The 20,728-nt window shown below is 37.9% G+C and overlaps 1 protein-coding gene across 5 annotated transcripts in view; it reads right to left on the bottom strand.

The window, feature by feature from the left end:
- MNAT1 (MNAT1 component of CDK activating kinase) overlaps positions 1-12,329 on the bottom strand; it is a 198,824-nt gene extending 186,495 nt beyond the window's left edge. For 2 of the 5 annotated variants that reach the window (XR_006270093.1, XM_043472239.1), the window contains exon 1: positions 12,035-12,323. Coding sequence is in view for 3 of the 5 variants with exons in the window: in XM_043472239.1 (XP_043328174.1) it covers positions 12,035-12,123 (89 nt within the window). In the remaining 2 variants the exon portion in view is untranslated. Of the gene's footprint in view, positions 1-12,034 lie in introns of all 5 variants that reach the window. The other 3 variants (XR_006270094.1, XM_043472237.1, XM_043472238.1) reach the window with 3 other exon arrangements.
- Between the last annotated feature and the right edge of the window lie 8,399 nt (positions 12,330-20,728).

The raw sequence follows: 20,728 nt of genomic DNA, 5'->3' as shown, positions 1-20,728 counted from the left end.
CAAAATAAAGTCTAAATTAAGGATTTTTCAGAGATATTGTGAGATGTTTTGCTCTCCACAACAACTAAATGGTAACAGAAAAAAAGCAAATAAAATTTGCTTTTGACTAAAAAAATAAAAAGTTATCCTCTAAATCATTTCCTGGCATAAATAATATATTTAGGCTTTCTAATTTGCATATGATTATACCTCAAAAACCAAATATTATGATATTGTTTATATATATTATCAAAGTAAAATATAAAGTAAATTAAAAACTGGCAGAAAAATTATTATTGAATGCTTAAAGGTTTATTTCGGGCCAGCATCCTGCAAACTAAATATAAAAAGAAAATTGTCCTAAGCATATCAAATTGGTTTCTGATTACACTGTAGTATTTTCATGTTTCACACAAACTGGATTTGAGTTAAATCTAGTTGCATTACATTAATAACAATTTTACTCAGCAAATGTGATCAAAGTTTAATTGAAATTTATACAGACAAAAGAAAATGAAGCTGGCCAGGTAAGCTTCCCCAATGGTTCAGCAAGTCATGAATCCACCTGCAATGCAGGAGACATAGAAGACAAGGGTTCAATCCCTGGGCCAGGGAAGATCCCCTGGAGGAGGAAATGGCAACCCCCTCCTGTATTCTTGCCAGGAAAATTCCATGGATAGAGAGTCACAAACAGTGGGATAGGACTAAGCACACGGCATGCAGGTAAGCAATGCAACCATATAACCTTTCTTAGGCTTTGTTTAAAAATGGAGGACAGGTATAGAACACACAGGGAACAGACCTATGGACGCGGGGGCGGGGGCGGAGGAGAGAGAGGGTGAGACACATGGAGAGAGTAACATGGAAATTTACAAAACCATATGTAAAACAGCCAGCCAATGGGAATGTGCTGTATGACTCGCGGAACTCAAATAGGGGCTTCGTGACCATCTGTGAGGGTGGGACGCAGAGGGAGATGGGAGGGAGGGGACATGGATGTACTTTGGGCTGATTCTTGTTGACGTATAACAGAAAACCACAACATTTTGTAAACCAATACCCTTTGATTAAAAAAAGTACAGTGGAAAAAAAAAAGTGGAGGACAAGTGTAGAATAGAACTAAAAAGATGACTGCTAATCTCCTTCAAATTTCCATTAATCAAGTCTGCCATCTTCCTACGTACTTTTGACAAAACAAATAGCACTCTGTATCATGTACTTCTGAACAAGCTTCCATCCCCAGCCTGACAGCCAAAACAGACATCACATGTCACTTTCCTAAAGGGGCTAATATTTAGATCTTTCCTGTTCAGAGACTGTTTCACAAAAACATTTATGCATTCATAGCAGTAGTGTTAGTCAGTCATGCCCAATTTTTTGTGACCCCATGAATGTAGACAGCCAAGTTCCTCTGTCCATGGGATTCTCCAGGCAAGAATACTGGAGTGAGTTGCCATTCCCTTCTGGAGGGGGATCTTCCCAACCCATAAATCAAACCGGGGTCTGCTGCATTGCAGGCAGCTTTTTCACCATCTAAGCTACAGGGAAGCCCCCTTGGGGCTTGATTGCTTGATGCTAATATTGCAAAAACTCCTTACTTTAGGATATACCCACCAAAACTTTTTGCTTCTCCAAAGGTCCTGTTCCTACATCAGCAGAATGGTTACAACAACGGTTCAGGATTTCAGATTTGTTACTTTAATAGTACTTTTCTTTAAAAAAAAAAAAAAAAAAAGCTTGTTTAAGAAGTAACATAAAGTCCACTTTCACATCTTAATTTCAAAGAATATTTTTATAATTCTAAACTCCCTTTTTGCTCCTTAGAAAGAAGAAAAAAAAACTAATTTCCACTTAATGACTCAAAAGAAGACCTAAAATACTATAAAATTAATGGGGGCAGAAACCAAGTCTCTCACACTCACTGTTGTATACTCAGCACAGTGTTCTCCAAAACTGCTGGAGCACAAGACTAACCTACATAGCCAGTATAAAATACTAAGTTCCTCCACAAAAGATCTATGGTAAGGCCCAGAAATTGGTGTTTTAAATAGGCACCCAAGATGATTCCTAGGATGACACAAGTTTAGGAATCAGTGGTCTAGAAAATGTATTGAATATATGAGAAAGAATGCAAATTTATATTAGTAAACCAATAACTAATAAACTACAATTGAGTATTACTTTTTACCTTTGAAAACAAGCTTAACACATTTAAAACATGAAGACAACCATTAAAATATCTAGGTTAAACTTTCATTCAATTGTTCTCATTCTATTTACTATCTCAGGGACTAGCTGCTAAGTAAACAAGTAAACTGCCAAAAAGAGTCTAGAAACTTAACCTAAAAGCTGTTATTTTTCTGCATTTAGAATACTGAAAGTAACTCTTTATGGTTGATTAGAGTAAATACTCTTAAATTTACCTAACTTCTTAAACTTATTTGAACTGTGCTCATCTAATCTTCACAGTAATTCTGTCAAGTATATGCTACTGGTAAACCCACTATACAGATGAGAAAACAAAGGCTTATAGAAAATAGTCTTCCCTGAATCACTTGGCTAAGAATAAGTGGCAAATCTAGAATTCAAACTCAGGCAAACTATCATTATACATTTGTTAGATGTAATATTTCATGCCCACAGCAGAAACAAAGGCAATGAGAAAATACATTAATTCTTTCTCTGTTTATATTTGTATCCCTAACGACCAACTGCTAATGTTTCAGGTTCTTGCAGAATAAAATAATGTGTTTTTAACAAGTAACTTTGAACATCTAATAAACAGCTTCTTATTACCTGCTTGAATCTTGTAACACAAATTGGACAATACAACTTCAAAGGAAAACTGGATATATAAGGGAAAGAGCTCCCAAAGGGTGTCCATCCATGAAAAGAAAGTTCACCTGTAGGTCAAACCTCACAAAAGGTTTCCTCCAAGAAAAAATATATGTGTATATGTATGGGTGTATACATACACCCATACATATACATGGTAAACTACTCAGCAGATAAAATGATTCTTAAAAAAAAGATTCCCAGTATAAATGAAAAGAATTAGAGAAGAGACTTATCGGGTAGGGCTATGTTTTTCACATTCAAAAAGAAACAGTACAAATGACATAATTACTAAACATTTAGTAACCACGGTTTTAAAGAACTATAACATTAAGTTACACTCAATAAAATAAGGAACTGAAATGCACACACTGCATCTTAAAAACTAAAATGTACAAATAGTTATTTTACAAAATCAAAAATACATATATTATAGCCATAAGATACCCAATCATAGTGATATATTTACATTCTATAAATAGTGATCAGCACTTTCTCCTGTATTGAAAAAGAAAAATCACAGTTAATAAAAATAACTGAAAATTTTAATATCTTATGAAGCACTTTTATTAATGGTATATGGTGAAAAAAAAAAAAAGACTAAAGCTACTGACCACAGTGATTTTCTAATTAACTATTAACTAAATTACCCAAATTTTAAGAGACTGAAGGGGGTTAAAAATTATCTGTTCTAAACAAATTTACAAATCAAATACATACAGTGTAAGGAAAAACCATCTCCTTCAGGAGAATGGTCTTGAGATGTTCATTGTAAGTATGACCTACAAGATATTAGATATTAATTCTCCAGAGCTGTTCCACAACATTACATCCAAATCAACTTTAAAACACTCACTACATGAAGAAAAAGAAGAGAAGGAGGCAGATAGGTAGGAGGAGGAGAAGGAGGAAGAATAAGAAGCAGGGAAGGAGGAAGGAGGAGGAAGAGAAGAAAAGTATATTTATAAAAGTTTTAGGGGAGAAACTGAGACAGTAAAAAAAAAAATCAGAAACTGAAAAAGGAAAGAAATGTTAAAAGGGAACAGAAATTACCAATTACCAATTTTGAGGTAAAGAAAATAAACATGTACACATAAAACTGAGACTAAAGGAAGTAAATGCCTCAACAACAGTAAGTCCAGCATTTTCTAACAAATATGATGGAGCAACTGATGTCAGACTAGCATTCACCTGAGCAACCATAAAACAAAATGTATGAAACAATTTGTTTACAGACATTAGATGATGAGTAACACAAAGACTATAATCCCTTAGAAGTGGTAAACTAACAAGGTAAGCCCTACAATTGCCTCATTTTTCTATCTGGGAAAAATTTCCATGACGATAGCCCAGCAAGCAAGAGTTTAAGAGGGGCACAGTGGTTGTGCTAAGCTGTACAGGCAAAGATCAAACTTCAGTGCAGTTGATATGGTTGAAATCTGTAAGGCAGAGGGTCAGAAGTCTGTGTAAGAACTCCCATAAGTCCATAGCCAAAGAACAGACTGCATATACGCAGGGCAAAACCAATCAAGGCTTAAAAGAGAAGGCTGAGAGAGGAAGAGAGTGCTGGGTATATTTTGGAGTTCCTACCCAGCCAGAGTAGAGAAACCACATTAACACCTTATTAACACCTCAAAAATCTAGTTGAGATACCAGAAAGGCTTCAAGTAAGAATGGGGACTACATCATATAATAAGACTTATTCTATCTAGACTTACTCTAACAAAGCCTAAAATCAAGCCTCAACAAGTTTTGCAAGGAACTCAAAGTTTGGAGATTGAGTTGCAGTAAAGTAAGGAAACACAATGGGCTCTCCACAGATCCAACCTCACAATGATTAAAACCAAGCCTACAAAGTTCAAGGTAATCAACCAGTAATTGAACTACCTACAAGATTTTTAAAAACAACACTCTACACAGAAAGATAAAGTATGCAATTTCTAATACCATCTACATGATCCAGTATACAACTGAAAAATGTATTAAATGTTAAAAAAAAGAAAAGAAAAAATGTGATCCACGGAGGTGGGGGAAGAATAGTCAACAGAAATCAGCTTTGCCAAAATGTTGGATCTAGAAGACCAAAAGTTTTAAATCAGCTATTTTAAATATTTTTAAAGATTTAACACAAATTATGTCCAAAGAACTACATTCAAAAAAATAAAGGAAGACATGATCTTAGTGTGCAGACAGAAAATTTAAAAAGAGAAGTGATAACTATAGAAAAGAACAAGATGAAAACTGTACAACAAAAATATAATAACAGATGAAAAAATCTACCAAATGGGCTTAACAAAAGATTGGACATAGCAGATGCGAATCAGTAGACTTGAATACAGACCAATAATAAATATCTAACCTGAAGAACAGAGAAAATAAGATTGAAGAAGAATGAATAGTACCCCAACAACTTATAAAACAATACCAAAGAAGCTAACACACATGTAACTGAGTTCCAAAAGGAGAAGTGAAAATAATATAGAAAGAATCACTGGAATATTCCAAATAGAATGAAAAATACTGACTTACAGTTCCCAGTTCAACAAATGCCAACTAGGATGAATACAAAGAAAAGCACATCTAAACTTATATTCAAACTGCTAGAAACCAATGATAAACAGAAAATCTTGAAAGCAGTCCTAAAAGATTTTTACAACAAAGGGGACCAAGGATATAAGTGAGAGCTGACTTCTCATCACAAAAAAAATGGAATGGGGAGATCCCTGATGGTCTAGTTAGTGCTAAGGATTTGAGCTTTCACTGCCCTGGCCCGGGTTCAATCCCTGGTTGGAACTGAGATCCCACAAGCTGAGCATCATGGACAAAAAAAAAAAAAGAATGACACATGTGAAGTGGTGAAATGACACCTCCTAACTTCATACTCCACAGAAAGACCCTTCAAACAAGAGGGTAAAATAGAAACACCCATATAAACAAAATCTGGGAGAATTCTTCACCGATAAACCTATACTATGAACTACTAAAGAATGCTCTTCAGGCAGAAAAACAAAATCAATACAACTATCAAATCAATCCAAAAGAAGAAAGAAAGACACTAAAGATGGTAAATAAGTAGGTGAATACAAAAGACTACACTTAACAGTTTTATGCCCACTTAACAGTTTTATGCCCACTAACAAGGCTACACTCAAAAAAGACAAATAATAGCAAGTGCTGGCTAAAGATGTAGAGAAACTGTAACCCTTAATCTACTGCTGGTGGGAATGTAAAGTTGTGTGATTGCTTAGGAAAAGTGTTACAATTTGGATAAATACAGAGTCATCACATGATCCAACAGCTATACTCCTAAATACATAATCAAAACAATTTGTCACATAAAACTTACACATGAATGTTCACAGCAGGATTATTCATTATAGCCAAAAAGTGAAAATAACCCAAGTGTCCATCAACTAATGAAAAGATAAATGAAAAGTGATAATATCCATACAATGGAATAGTCTTCAATAATGAAAGAAGTTCTGATACATTCTACAACATGCATGAACCCTGAAAACATTATACTAAGTAAAAGCCAATCACAGAGGACCATTTATTTATATGATTCCATTTATATGAAATGTCCAGAATAGGAAATCTATAGGGATAGAAAGTCAACTGGTGGTTGCCTTAGGGCTCGGAGACAAAGGGAGGTGGAGGACAGGGCTAAGAAGTAAGGGATTTCCTTGTGAAGTAACAAAAATGTTCTAGAATTAATTGTAGTGATAGATGCATGTCTTTGAGAATATACTAAAAGCCACTGATTCTATACTTTAAACGAGTGAATTTTATGGTATGTGAATTTTATCTCAAAAAGTTTTCTATTAAAAAGACTATTTTTTATTCCCTACATTTCCTTAAAAATAGCTGGCTATTTAAAGCAAAAATAACAATACTGAATCATACATAGAGGTTAAAGATATGACATCATTAGTATAAAGGATGACAAGGGTATGTATATGGAATTATAGCATTCATCCTTGTGAGGTATTGAAATGTGAGGAATTTGTGAGCAAGTGAAAAATGCAGTGTCGAATGTTGACTCTAAATAGACTTTGATAAAGATGCATATTGTTATACCTACAGAAATCACTAAAAATAAAAGTATTAAAATAATAATAAAAATCTAATAGGGCAATACTTTTAAAATATCCAATTAATCCAAAATAAGGCAAGAAAGGACAAATGGAAAACAAATAGACTTAAACCCAATGATAGCAATAATTACATTAAATATAAAGGGACTAACAGCAATTAAAAAGCAGCCAGTGTTGGGCTATACAAAAAAGTAAGACTAACTATATAATGTCTACAAAATGTTAAGACATAGAACACACATTGGTTGAAAGCAAAGGACAGAGAAACACATACTATCAAACAGAAAGCATAAGAGAACTGACATAATACCAGACAAAAAAAAATCCATCAGGATAAAGAGTATTACAAAAGACCAAAAGGAACATTTCAAGACAAAAGGATAAATTCATCACAAGAAGGCATAGCAATTTTAAGTATCTATGTACCTAATAAGAGAGTTTCAAAATACATGAAGCATGATAGAACTACTAAAAGGAGAAACTGAAGAATACACAATCTATTTGGAGTAACTAATAAAAGGAGTAGAAAAAATAAATTAGTAAGGATACAGAAGGATTAGTAAAGATAGAAGTTAACACTATCAACCAAGCTGACCTAACTGATATACACTATACCCAACAGCTACAGAACACACTCTTTTCAATTTGACTTGTTCATCAAGTAAGACCTTGCTCACCAAAACAGACCACACACTGGACCATAAATAAGTTTTCGTAAAGTTTTATAAGACTGAAATTTAGCAAAATTTGTTCTCTTACTACAACAAAATTAAATTAGAAATTAACAACAATACATCCAGAAAGTCCCCTTTCTCTAATTTTCTACCCAGAATGAGTGCCTTTTTCTAATTTTTCCGTCCACTGTTTCCCAGTTCACAAAATGGTAATGTACAAGCCCAGCATATTAAACAAATGAATTAATACCACTTATGAATTATTCTTTCCAACAATAAACTGAACTTTAATCTGATAAACCTCTAAAAACTGTTAGTAATTTACAGGAAATACAAAGGAACATAATAATACCACAGAGATGCAATCAGCAAAATTCAAACTGGTAACTCTTCAGAAAAAGCTATCTAGAAACATCAATAAGCAAGAGAGAGAGAAGCAGAGAAAAAAATAAAAATAAAAAGGAGAAAAAGAGAAACCTTAAGAAAATATGGCAAAATATTGTCTTTAACATATATCAGGATGAGTTTTTGTTTACTCTGTGTCTTGTGTGTTTTTATAATGATGAAAGAAGATTTAGTAAAATCAAATATAGGTAAAGTTTCCAGAGATAAGTATTGCCAAGGATGGTTGGGATAAAACTTAAATTATTAGTTTTATTTGCTTGTGTTACTCTGAAAAATCTCATCCAACTATGTTGGGTAAAGAGGATGTGCTCTATTCCAAAGAAAACAAAGTTTTCCCATCTTCTCTGAAAAAAAAAAAAGAAAAGACTTTAGTTAAATGAGAATTAGATATAACTGACTCCTTCTAAATCAACATGCCTTTAGAATTCTATGAAGAATTCTATGAAAGGCTTATTTCTTAAAATAGGTGGCCCTGATAAACAGAAAAAAGTTACCCTTTTCTGTAACTAAGACAAAAGTTCATCCTTGAATTGAAAAAAAAAAAAAGCAAATTTAGAACCCAATCTTCTTTGCATGTGCATGCAATCAATTCATTTGGGTGTTTGCTGGATTGATTTAATATTAATACATAATGGAATTTGTTGTTGTTGTTTAGTCATATCCGACTCTTCTGCTACCGTATGGAGTGTAGCTCACCAGGCTCCTCTATCCATGGGACTTTCCAGGCAAGAATACTGGAGTGAGTAGCCATTTCCTTCTCCAGGGGATCTTCCCCACCAGGTGGGCTCTTTACTACTCAACCACCACTTCCTCAACTGCTAGCAGTTAAGGGAGAAAAGTATTTTCATAATGTTTCACCTCTTTTCTCCTTCCTGCTCCTGTATTTTCTCTCATAAATAGTACTTCTAAATAATCCTTCTGTAATCCCACACTTCCTATCTCCTGTGAAGCACTATCCCTACTCACTTTACTGTCTGCCTCCTAAAATGCCTTTGCTACTTGACACACAAAATAAAGTGAGTAAAATCATGTGGCCCTGTAATCCTTGCCTCATGGTATTCATACTCTGGAGTATAAATACCCTCCCACTCTGTAACAGGACTCTTCAGTGCTAACAAATAAAATACAGCAGAAGCAATGATAATGTGATTTTTGTCATTTGATGATGAAAGGCTCTGGAGCCTCTGGTTCTCTCACTAACTCTGGGAAAAGCCACGTCATGAGCAGTCCTATGGAGGGTCCAAGGAGAGGAACTGAAGCTGCCAAGAGCCACATGAGTGACCTTGGAAACAGACACTTCAGTCCCAGAAAACAGCTTGAGCAAACCTCATGAAAGACACTAAGCCAGAATCACCCAGCTGAGCCACTCTCAGACTCCCGACCCTTCAAAACTGTATAAGATAATAAATATTTATTGTTTTATGGTACTAACTTTTGAGGCAATTTATTACACAGCAATAGATAACTAATACAAATAATAATGCTAACTAATAATACCTACTCCTTTCAGACTAACAATTATAAAAATGCCTAAGCTCAATCCCATGAGAGACATTCTGTACTAATTCAGCATACTATCAAAAGTATTTCACATCAAAATCTATAATGTTCTATTACTTATCAGCACAGCAAGATTAAAAAAGTAATAATGCCCAATACCAGCAAAGATATGTGGCAATAGGAATTCCCATGAACAGTTGGTGGGAGCACAACAGATACAATCTTTTTTGAGAACAAGTGAGCAATGTTTATCAAAATTTAAGTCACATACAATTCTACTATTAGGCATTTACCCCTGGTTTTCCTCTTATATCTTACAATATACTTGCATACGGGCTGGGGAGGAGGGCAGAAAGAGAGAAACTGACTCCAGTGAAAAATAGGAAATCTAAATATTCATAACGAAATTTTTGGGTAAATCAATTATAGTATAACTGAACAGTGGACTATCATCCAAATGTTAAAGAGGAATATATACACATCCAATTTAGAAAAGATATCCAAGATATACATTATGAAAAAGGTCAGGATATATATAACCCCATTTCCATGAAAGAACACGATACTGAGTTCCTATTTAAATCACAAAAGGGGCATTATAATCAACACTGTATTTCCACATTTTATAATCTCTTTAATTTATTTAAAGATACCACTGTTGTGCAAGTCTTTTAAAGCAGGCCGAGTGGATCCTGTTTAAATTTTATTTCTGCTTAGCATCCATACCATGCATAAATAATAATGATTGCCAATGTATACTGAACAAATACTATGTGAAAAAAATTCTATTAAGCACCTCCAAATATGATGTTTACATATATTATTTAGTCCTCAAACACTGTAATATACATAGTGCTGTTATCTCTATTGTACAGGGAAGAAAAATGAGGTTAAGAGGAATTTGCCCCGAGCCTGTGAGAGTACAAAGAATTCAAAATCAGAAGTTTGTTCTCTTAGCCAATACCATATAATCTTTTATTCATTTTTATTATATTTCAAGTTAAAAGAGGGCTGCAAAACTTGGTCTTTAACTAACAGATTAGCAAATAAACCAAAATCAATGCAACATCAGAATGACTTAGACAATTCTTAACTCTTATGAAAAAAAACAGAAAAAACCATGGACACAACAAAAGCAATTTCCAATTAAAAATAAATATAACTGTCTAATAAAAATGCAATTTATCTTGCTAAAATCACATACTCTTCCCTGACTAGCTAATTACTACTAGGTATCAATTTATTCCAGTAAATTACATTTAGTTAGTACCCTTTCAAAAAAAGCAAATTCCTTTTCCTTGAGCACCAACTATAACAAATCTGGTACAGGAAAATAAAAAGAAACCAAGCAAAATCTTTCTAAAAACTGAATAGTCTTCACAGCATTTGTCTGGTTTCCCTTTTCCAATCTACTTGATTACTTTTACCTTATTTCTAATTTTGATCCATTCAATCACAGTTCTACTGTATCTCCTTTGCTGGATAAAGCAAAGGAAAATAAAGACTAATTAGAAAATAAGACCAATCCAGTAAGTTATTAAATCCTTTTATAATCATTATAGCTGCAACTAACCATGCAACTCAGGCTTACTTACCCAAAGATCTTGTCTACCACATTGTAGGTTAACCTTCATTTTTTATATCTTAGAAACATCAAAGAAGCTACGAGAAAGTATGTTCACCTTACATTTCAAAGCACTTTATAAAACCATCTTTACTGAGCTACATTTAACCATAAAAACGTGGCAAGAAACACGCTGACCAGTTCCTGCACTTATTCTTCAAAACATTCAATCTCCCTTCTTCCCAAGCCCCCCAAATTGGCGTGTTTTAGTCACATCCTGTGTTCCAATTCTAGAAAGGTCCACTAAGTAAGGTATCTGAAGCAGTCTCCGTTTGCTTTCCTGTAAAATGGGAATGAGATGAGTACCTACTTCATGGGGCTGCTGTTGAGAATGAAACAGGATAACTAATGGTAAAGCGCTTAGAACACTGCCTGACACGTAATGTACACTCAATGCCAGCCATTACTGTATCTACAAATTAACTGCCTAGGATCTGAATTTTCTCTTTTAGAGATGAGAACTAACCAAACTCCATCAGGACAGTGGGCATACCGATGGAGTTTCATATTAACCAGTGCAACAAATAGCAACAGTATACAAACACAGTAATTGTATTTTCATAGCACTTTCGTTCTTTTTAATAAAAACGCTTTGCGTGAAACTAAACACTCCGATCTCCCACGCTGGAACCCTGTTAACAACACAGCCCGGAAATACAGTCCAGATTCTCATCGCCTAAGGAGGGGAGAACGTGACAAACTGCTGGTTACATCAAGGAATCCGGCAGTTCAAAGCAGGCCACAGAGGCTCAGGGCTGGAGGGTAGAGATACAACGTTCCCTTTTCCTATTTTCCTCCCCAGTGTCGATACTAACGAAGCCCTTTACTCCCCTGAGCCGACGACAAGCATCTCCCGGCTCTCTCGAGGGCTCCCACCCTGTGCGTCTCCCCCCATGGAACCCAACTATCCCCCGACTCACAGAGTGTGTCCGCACACATTCACCATCAGCTTCAACGAAGGGTTCCGGTACTTGGTGGTCTTACACCGAGGGCAGCCCTGATCGTCCATGGCGCCTTCCTTCCAGTGGACTTTTCCCGGCGCCTGCTTCAGTCTCCGCCACAGCCAACCTTCGGATCCGAGGCCAAGCAGGTTCCTACCAACAAGCTCTTGGCTGGGACGGTCCTTTACGAATGAGCACCGGCCGGGGGCAAGGCACTTCAGCGCAAAGGTTCCGGAAGCAAGTTTTCCGGTCCTGCCGCCAGGGCTCGGTCTCAGCTTTCGCAGGCCTCGGCAAAACCTTGGATTTAGGGGGAGGGCTTTTTAAAAAGGCAAATTACACATAAACCCTCAACTCTAAGTACCTAGCTGTATTTTTCAGTAAATCGTGTCACAATTAGGAACATAGATTCCACCTTGTTCTGTCTGGAAATAGTCCCATTAATCAAAGAGCTATGTTTGGTGTACATACTCAGTAACGCGGCCCAGTATTTTCTTTTAAACAGTGTGATAGCCTTGTGCTTTCTACTTCTTTACACTTGCACAGTCGTGCAATCACAGAAAACAATATGCATTCTCAGATATGAAGTTTGGAAAAGTTATTTAGAATGAAAGTCTCATGCTGACCCTAAATATTACAGATTCTCACTAAATGTTAAAATAGTTCTATAATATCTGGCATCTGCAGAGAGGCAATTACCTCAAGATGGTCAGGCATGCTTAACGGTTTCAGCTGGCTCTAATATCTCTCACCACCCTACCAATCAATGGCAGTATTTGTTTCCCCAAACACTGGAGGGATCACACAGGAATATACACTTTATTTCAGCAACTCTACTCTCTTGAGAGCCTGAATCTCTTTGGAAATTTTAAGTAACATTCACTATATTTATCAAGGCTGCAAAGCGCAATCTATAAACAGCTCTGCATGCATGTTAAGTCACTCAGTCATGTCTGACTCTTTGCCACCCTATGGACTGTAGCCCACCAGGCTCCTCTGTCCATGGAATTTCTCCAGGCAAGAATTCTCCAGGCTTTGCCCTCCTCCAGGGGATCTTCCCAACACAGGGATCAAACTGGCATCTCTTGAGTCTTCTGCATTGGCAATCAGGTTCTTTACCACAAGTGCCACCTGGGAAGCCTGTAAATAGCTCTACCAGATAATAAATTCCTCCCACTATAAAGGACACATCTTACCCATCTCCTGAACAAGGATTTATTTATACTTGTTGATTAAGTACAGTAAATGAAGAATGAATGAATGAACATCAAATAGTGAAATGTGAAATTTTTTTATCCTGAGCACTGTATTGTAATCTGACCCAACTCCATCAGAAGTGAGCATACAAAGTTTTTCAAATTAACCCATACAATGAATACCCACGGAATACACTCATAGTAATATACTCATAGTAATCTTTTCTCTTTTCAATAAAAATATAAAGAGGAATATTCCAACTCTCACTTGTTTTTAAACAGTGAACTCAACAGGCAACCCACACTGTGGAAATACAGTTGGGATTTCCATGCGCCATGGAAGGAGAACAGGACAAACAGCTGGATACCACATCTGGGAACAACAGACCGAGGCAGGCCACAGCATAGGTCTTTATATTAGTAGAAAGACATCAGGGATTAACCTAACAAAAACATCATGTCATTTGTTTGATCATAATATTGTTCATTTTTGTTCTTTAGTCGCCAAGTCAGATCCCACTCTTTGTGGCCCCATGGACTATAAATAACCAAGCAGGCTCCTCTGCCCACGGGATTTCCCAGGCAAAAATACTGGAGTGGGTTGCCATTTCCTTCTCCAATATTGTTCATTAACAGAAGCTAAACAAATGTAAATTTACTAAAATAGGCAATATCAAATGCTGTGCTGACCTGGAGACATTATGCTGCAATTTTTTTTATTAAAAAAAGGTTTTTTTAGTTGACATGCCTGCAAGACATGTGAGATCTAAGTTCCCCCACCAGGGTTCGAACCCAGATCCCCTGCAGTGGAAGTGTGGAGTCTTAATCACTAAATCAGCAGGGAAGTCCCTATGCTGCTATTTATTGAAAGAGACCACATCCAAACAGATTATAAGAGTCAAAGTGAAGCACGCTAAATAAAGGCAATTTTTACGATCTTTATATTTTAACAGAAAAGGAAACTTCTGATGAAAGAGTGAATATGATTAGTGAGCAAATAAAACTTTTAGCCAAAACTAAATGAGAACTAATCCACTAAGCTGGCCATACTGCTGGAGAAGACTCTTGAGAGTCCCTTGGACTGCAAGGAGATCAAATCAGTCAACCCCAAAGGAAATCAACCCTGAATATTCATTAGAAGAACGGTTGCTAAAGCTGAAGCTCCAATACTTTGGCCACCTGATAGGAAGAGCTGACTCACTGGAAAAGACTCTGATCCTGGGAAAGACTGAAGACAAAAGGAGAAGGGAACAGCAAAGGATGAGATGGTTAGATAGCATTTCTGATGGACATGAATTTGAGCAAATTCCGGGAGAAAGTGGAGGACAGAGGAGTCTGGCTTGCTACAGTCCATGAGGTTGCAAAGAGTAGGACATGAATTAGCGACTGAACACCAATAACAACAATGTTTATCATTACCAAAACACATTTAATCATTTCTCAGAACAGGAGACCTCAAAGCACTTTTGTGCAGCGAATTGCTTTTCCTTTCTCCCAAGCCTTGAGATTAAGGCAAGGAAAGCACTGAAGATTATGGGAGGAAACATTGCTACCAGCTCTATCTTTTCCCCGGGTTGGAAATTACTGCTAGAGAAACATGGTGACAACAGCTGACTTGTAAATCTATCAGATAAGCATTACTCATTGAGCTAGAAGCAATAGAAAGTAGTGATTATAGATTTGGCTCCTGGCATCAGGAGAGCTGGATTCAAGTTCTGCCTGCCTCATTTACTAGCTACACGACTAACAGCACCAGGTTTCCCAAATATAAGATGTGGATAACACCAGCACAACTAGCATGCTGGATTGAGGACACCACTAGCACAGAGTAAGGGCTCAGTAACTGTGACCTGTTATTAAGGGTGGCTCCGTCGCTAAGTCGTGTCCAACTCTTTGCAACCCCACGAACTGCAGCATGCTAGGCTTCCCTGTTCTTCACTATCTCTAAGAGATTGCTAGTATAGGTATTATTAGTGAGTGGTAGTATCTACACGAGGCATGTACTAGGAAGAACCTGTCATTTTAAAAACAGACCTAACCAACTTTATTTTGTTCAGTCACTAAGCCCTGTCCAACTCTCTGTGACCCCATGGACTGCAGCACACCAGGCTTCCTTGTCCTTCACTATCTCCTGGAGTTTGTTCAGACTCATGTGCAATGAGTCGGCGATAACCATCCAACCATCTCATCCTCTGTCACCCTTCTCCTCCTGCCTTCAATCTTTCCCAGCATCAGAGTCTTTTCCAATGAGTCAGATCTTCACATCAGGTGGCCAAAGTATTGGAGTTTTAGCTTCAGCGTCAGTCCTTCCAATGAATATTCAGGATTGAGCTCCTTTAGAATTGACTGGTTTAATCTCCTTGCAGTCCAAGAGACTCTCAAGAGTTTTCTCCAACACCACAGTTCAAAAGCATCAATTCTTTGACGCTCAGCCTTCTTTACGGTCCAGCTCTCATCTCCATACATGACTACTAGAAAAACCACAGCTTTGACTAGGTGGTCTTTTGCCAACAAAGTGATGTCTCTGCTCTTTAATACACTGCCTAGGTCTGTCCTAGCTTTTCTTCAGAATCTTCCTGCAATGCAGGAGACCCACGTTCAATCCCTGGGTCGGAAAGATCCCCTGGAGAAGGGAATGGCTATCCACTCCAGTATTCTTTCCTGGAAAATTCCATGCACAGAGAAGCCTGGCGGGCTACAGTCCATGAGGTTGCAGAGAGTCGAACACAGCTGAGCAACCAACTTAGAGCACATACTCAATGCTCTGTGGCGACCTACATTGGAAAGAAATCCAAAAGAGAGGGAATACATGTGCATGTGTGGCTGATTCACTTTGCTATACAGCAGAAACTAACACAACATTGTAAAGTAACTATTCTCCAATTAAAAATGAAATAAATTTTGAAAAACAGAACTGTTTTTGAGCCAAATTTCTTATCCTCCCTTAACTGGGTTTCCCTCCTCCACATAATACACTTCACAGGGTTCCTGTAATGATTAAATAACATGATATGCATATACGAAGGCCCTACTACAATGCCTCATAGAAAAGAGAAACTCTGAAAAGTACACCATTACCACTGGTGGAGCTCACTAACACAGAATGGTCAGAAAACTTTGAGGAAGAACGCACGGATAGCAACAGACATCACTTTGCTGGCAAAAGTCTGCCTCGTCAGAGCTGTGGTTTTTCTAGTAGTCATGTGTGGAGATGAGAGCTGGACCGTAAAGAAGGCTGAGCGTCGAAGAATTAATGCTTTCGAACTGTAGTGTTGGAGAAAACTCTTGAGAGTCTCTTGGACAACAAGGACTGAAATGGAACCTCAGCCTTTGTGAAAAACACCCAACAATCAGGTTAACCACTTTCATAAAGATAGCTATATCTCAACGGAAGTTTTCCACTTTATAAAGATGGTGGTGGTTTAGTCACTCAGTCATGTCCAACTCTTGCAACCCCGTCGACTGTACTGTAGCCGCCAGGCTCCTCCGTCCATGGGATTTCCCAGGCAAGTACACTGGAGTGGGTTGCCATTTCCTTCTCCAGGGGATCTTCCTGACCTAGGAATTGAACCCAGGTCTCCTGCATTGCAAGTGGATTCTTTACTGACTGAGCTACAAGGGATAGGAGCCCATTATTTCTCTTCCCAAATCTGCTCATCCTCTAGCATACATAAGAGCAGATTCTACCCCTCTTGGATAATGTTTCTCAAAGGCAACCCTTCCTTTCCAGACCTAAGGCTATGAACCCAGGTTAGGCCTTCCCAATCTGTTGAAGGCTTTTATTGTTTTGTTCTTTGACTATGGATAGCATCCCACCCTGTTCTTATGGAAAAAAGCTCCTCCCCCACAGAACTGGGCAGTTCTAATGGGCCTGCCAATTGCAGTGCTGGCCCTCTGGCCTTGGGGTTGACAACAAAACCCTATGGACCAATCAGAGATCATCCCTAGAATTTATCAAATTGGAAGAAAGGAAAAAGCAGCAGAGCCTCTTGAAGCTAGAAAATGTGTGCTGGCAACTCCTGGAAGCCCAGGGTTCCAACCTTCTGGGGAAAGACCCTTTGAAAGACTAAAACTTCTTTGATGAAAGATGCAGAGGCCAGTGAAAAGGGACAATGAACGCGTCTTTAAGTCTGACCAGCTGCATTCTACTCTTCCCATTTTGGTATTATGATCCAAAAATTTCATCTTTTTGCCTAGGCCAGTTCAAGTGGACCTTCTGGCTCCTGGGGCAAATTAACATCACTAAGAGGCAAAAATGCTGCTACATCTGGGAGAGAACTAGAACCTGCCACTTAGTCTCTGCTAGGATCTTTTCCCTCCACTATCATCCCTGTGATTCACTAGGTCACTCTCCTTCTCACCTAGTGTTCATTAGCATCCTCAACAGAGAGATGAGTTTGGTCAGAGGTAGAGAGTTTGGTCACTGAGAACTCCCAAGTATTACATCCAAGACTCCTTCTACCAGTCTTATTTCTTTTCTTCATGTAAGTTTGAAAAATCCTAGAGAAGGACTGAATGTTTTGGTTTGGTGCCAGTGCCCAACCCTGGACCAGTCAACTATATGGTCATGATATTACTCACAACACGGCCACTATACACAGACCACTATGTCTACCACACCATAGCAAAATGAGCATTTCATTCAAAGTCCCTCATAATTTGTCCCCAACATCCCTTTTAAGCTAATCTTCCATCATACACCTATATAAAACCCACACTTCTGACACACCGAATTACTCAATATATTCAGAAATAAGCCACACGGCTTCATGGCTCCATGCTTTATTCCCTCTGCCGCTAATGAACTCTATCCTTGAACTCTCAAAATTCTTGTCCTTAAAAATCCAGCTAAAAATCCATTCCCCATTGCCTTTGGCCTCTCGGAATTAGTCTCTTTATCCTTAACACTCATATACCCTGTACTGTACTTACTTACAAATATATCTTACTTCCCCTACCAGATTTTAAGTTACTCAGGGTCAGAGACCCCAATTTTATCCTTCAGTATGTAATGCAACACCATGCACTTAATCACGACTCAGTAAATATTTGGCAAATGAAAGATCTTTCAGAAATGCTGATTACATATCATCAACTGTTGGTCACTAAATAGCAAAGGAACACCTCCTCTACCTAGGAGACTACAACCTAACTTCCTTAATATAAGCTTTTGGAAGCAGAAAGAACTGACCAAGATACAGATATACAGCCTTCCCTCTATCCTCCAGACAGCCAAAGTCACTTTTGAGAAAGGAAATCTCCATTCTTCTTTGGGAGGCTGTGCTGGGTCTTCGCTGCTGCTCGGGCTTTTCTCGAGTTGCAAGAGACCAGGGGCTGCTCTCTGGTTGCAGTATGCGGGCTTCTCACTGCGATGGCTTCTCCTGTTGCGGAGCTCCGGCTCTAGGGCGTATAGGCTTCAGTAGTTGTGGCACGTGGGCTCAGTAGTTGCGTCTCTCCGGCTCCAGAGCACAGGCTCAACAGGGCTTAGTTGCTCGGTGGCATGTGGGATCTTCCCCAACCAGGGGTCAAACCTGTGTCTCCTGCTTTGGCAGGCAGATTCCTCACCACTGAGCCACCAGGGAAGCCCTAGAAATCTCCGTTCTTGATAGCAACACCATTAGATACATTTAAGCAAAGGGCAATATTTTGTGCTGAACTATGTTTTCTTCACTATGCTAAAATGGCAAAAGATTTCTGTATTGCTCATCATTATCTTCAGGCAGGAAGGAAGAGATACAGAAACAAGCAGCTTAGTTTTCACTCTTAGGCAATCCCAACCTCACCTCCATTTTCCCAAATCAAAACATAGCTTTAGTCTGTATATCAGCACAGCAGACTCAACATTCATAGCATGGCAGACGCGGGAAGTAGAAGCAAATACTCAGCAATTTTACAATTCATTTGGCAAAACAAGTACCCCAAGATTAACTCCACACACCCTCAAGTCTGGTGTTCTACTTCAATGTAGCTAACCATATTTGAGTCAAGGGCTTCCAGCCCATTTCAATATGCTGCCAGAATGAGCTCGGACACTCAACCAGCTAAAGGAATCCAGGTCCTGGTGTTGGATTTCACTCCTGGTCCTATAGAAATCTCTTACTGGAGCTATAGAATACCAACATAGCCACAGGCTACAGATATCATAAAAGACCATGGCTGTTTCTATATAATCTGTTGAACTTGAGACTCTAGAGGCAAATATACACAAGACCTGCAGAAATACAATGCATGATTTTCCAAGTTAATGCATTATATTTGATTGATAATAAGCCTGAGGAAGACTCCTATGATCTGCACTTGGATAGCCCTTTAATATAGCCAAATGAGTTTTCATAAGGTATATACAACTGAAAAAGTTTCCTACTTTGCACTATCATGAGGGAGATGTTAATGTTAAAAAACATTTAACAAAGATTAATTATGTGCCAGGTGCTTTTGGGCACATCTTATCTTATTTAATCCTCACAACAATCCTGTCCACTTTTTATAGTCAAGTAGCTAATAAATGGCAGAGCTAGGATTAAACCTATACCTAGCTAACTGATCCCCAAATCCACATGCTTTCCACTAAACCACGCTACCTCCTGTCTACTTTGCTCTGATAAATACACTTTTAAAATTCAAGGAACTAAATGGAATGTGATATCCAGGATTAGATCCAGGAACAGAAGACAGATATTAGTGAAAAAACAGGTGAACCCAAAAAAAGGTCCAGAGTTCACTCAACAGTATTGCACCAATGTTAATTTGTTTGGACAAATGTATTGCTATAATGTAAGATATTAACATCATGGGAAGTTAGGTAAAGAGTAAGTGGGAACCCTGTTCTCTTTATGACTGTATTGTAAGTCAAAATTATTCTAAAATAAAAAGCATATTTTTAAAAATTCAAGAAAGTTATGAATCTCAGATATTGTCCAGAAGTTCAATGCCTAATTGGATATTTCCAATGGGATAGAAACATGTGGTCTTCTGTATAATTATAAATTTTGAATCTACCAGAGATATCAGTGCTGGCTTCATTAGGGTTAGTACAAAAGCAAGTTAAACCCAAAGTCAAATGACTTGATTGTTGACCAGCAATAAAAATGCAGCCTGTCCACAAAAAAGGAAAACCTTATCAATCTGATTACCATAGCAGGTGACCTAAACAGTTGCTTTAAGATATGCTGAAATAAGCACTTACAGGTAATTGGGAAGCAGAAACAAAACAAAGCCACCTAGAAGTAAAGCTTAGGACGATGTCATTAAAATGTTACATTTTGGCGAAAGGCTACCAGCAGGTAGACCCAAGCGACCCACAGTAATCAGAGGAGAGATGGGTTCATTCTTTTTTCAGTGAAAACCTCATGCAACCTATGAAGGAAGGAGGCATAGCTGCAAAGAGCAGCAGACTCCACACCCTCAGGCACTTCACCTCAAACCAGAGGGCAGTCTCCCATCTGTTTATATTGTGGAAATGGCTGCTGATCCTGCACTC

The sequence above is a fragment of the Cervus canadensis genome, chromosome 6 (assembly GCF_019320065.1).
Source record: "Cervus canadensis isolate Bull #8, Minnesota chromosome 6, ASM1932006v1, whole genome shotgun sequence".
NCBI lineage: Eukaryota > Metazoa > Chordata > Mammalia > Artiodactyla > Cervidae > Cervus > Cervus canadensis.
The sequence above is the reverse complement of the archived record's forward strand: the minus strand, read 5'-3'. Positions and strand labels throughout refer to the sequence as shown.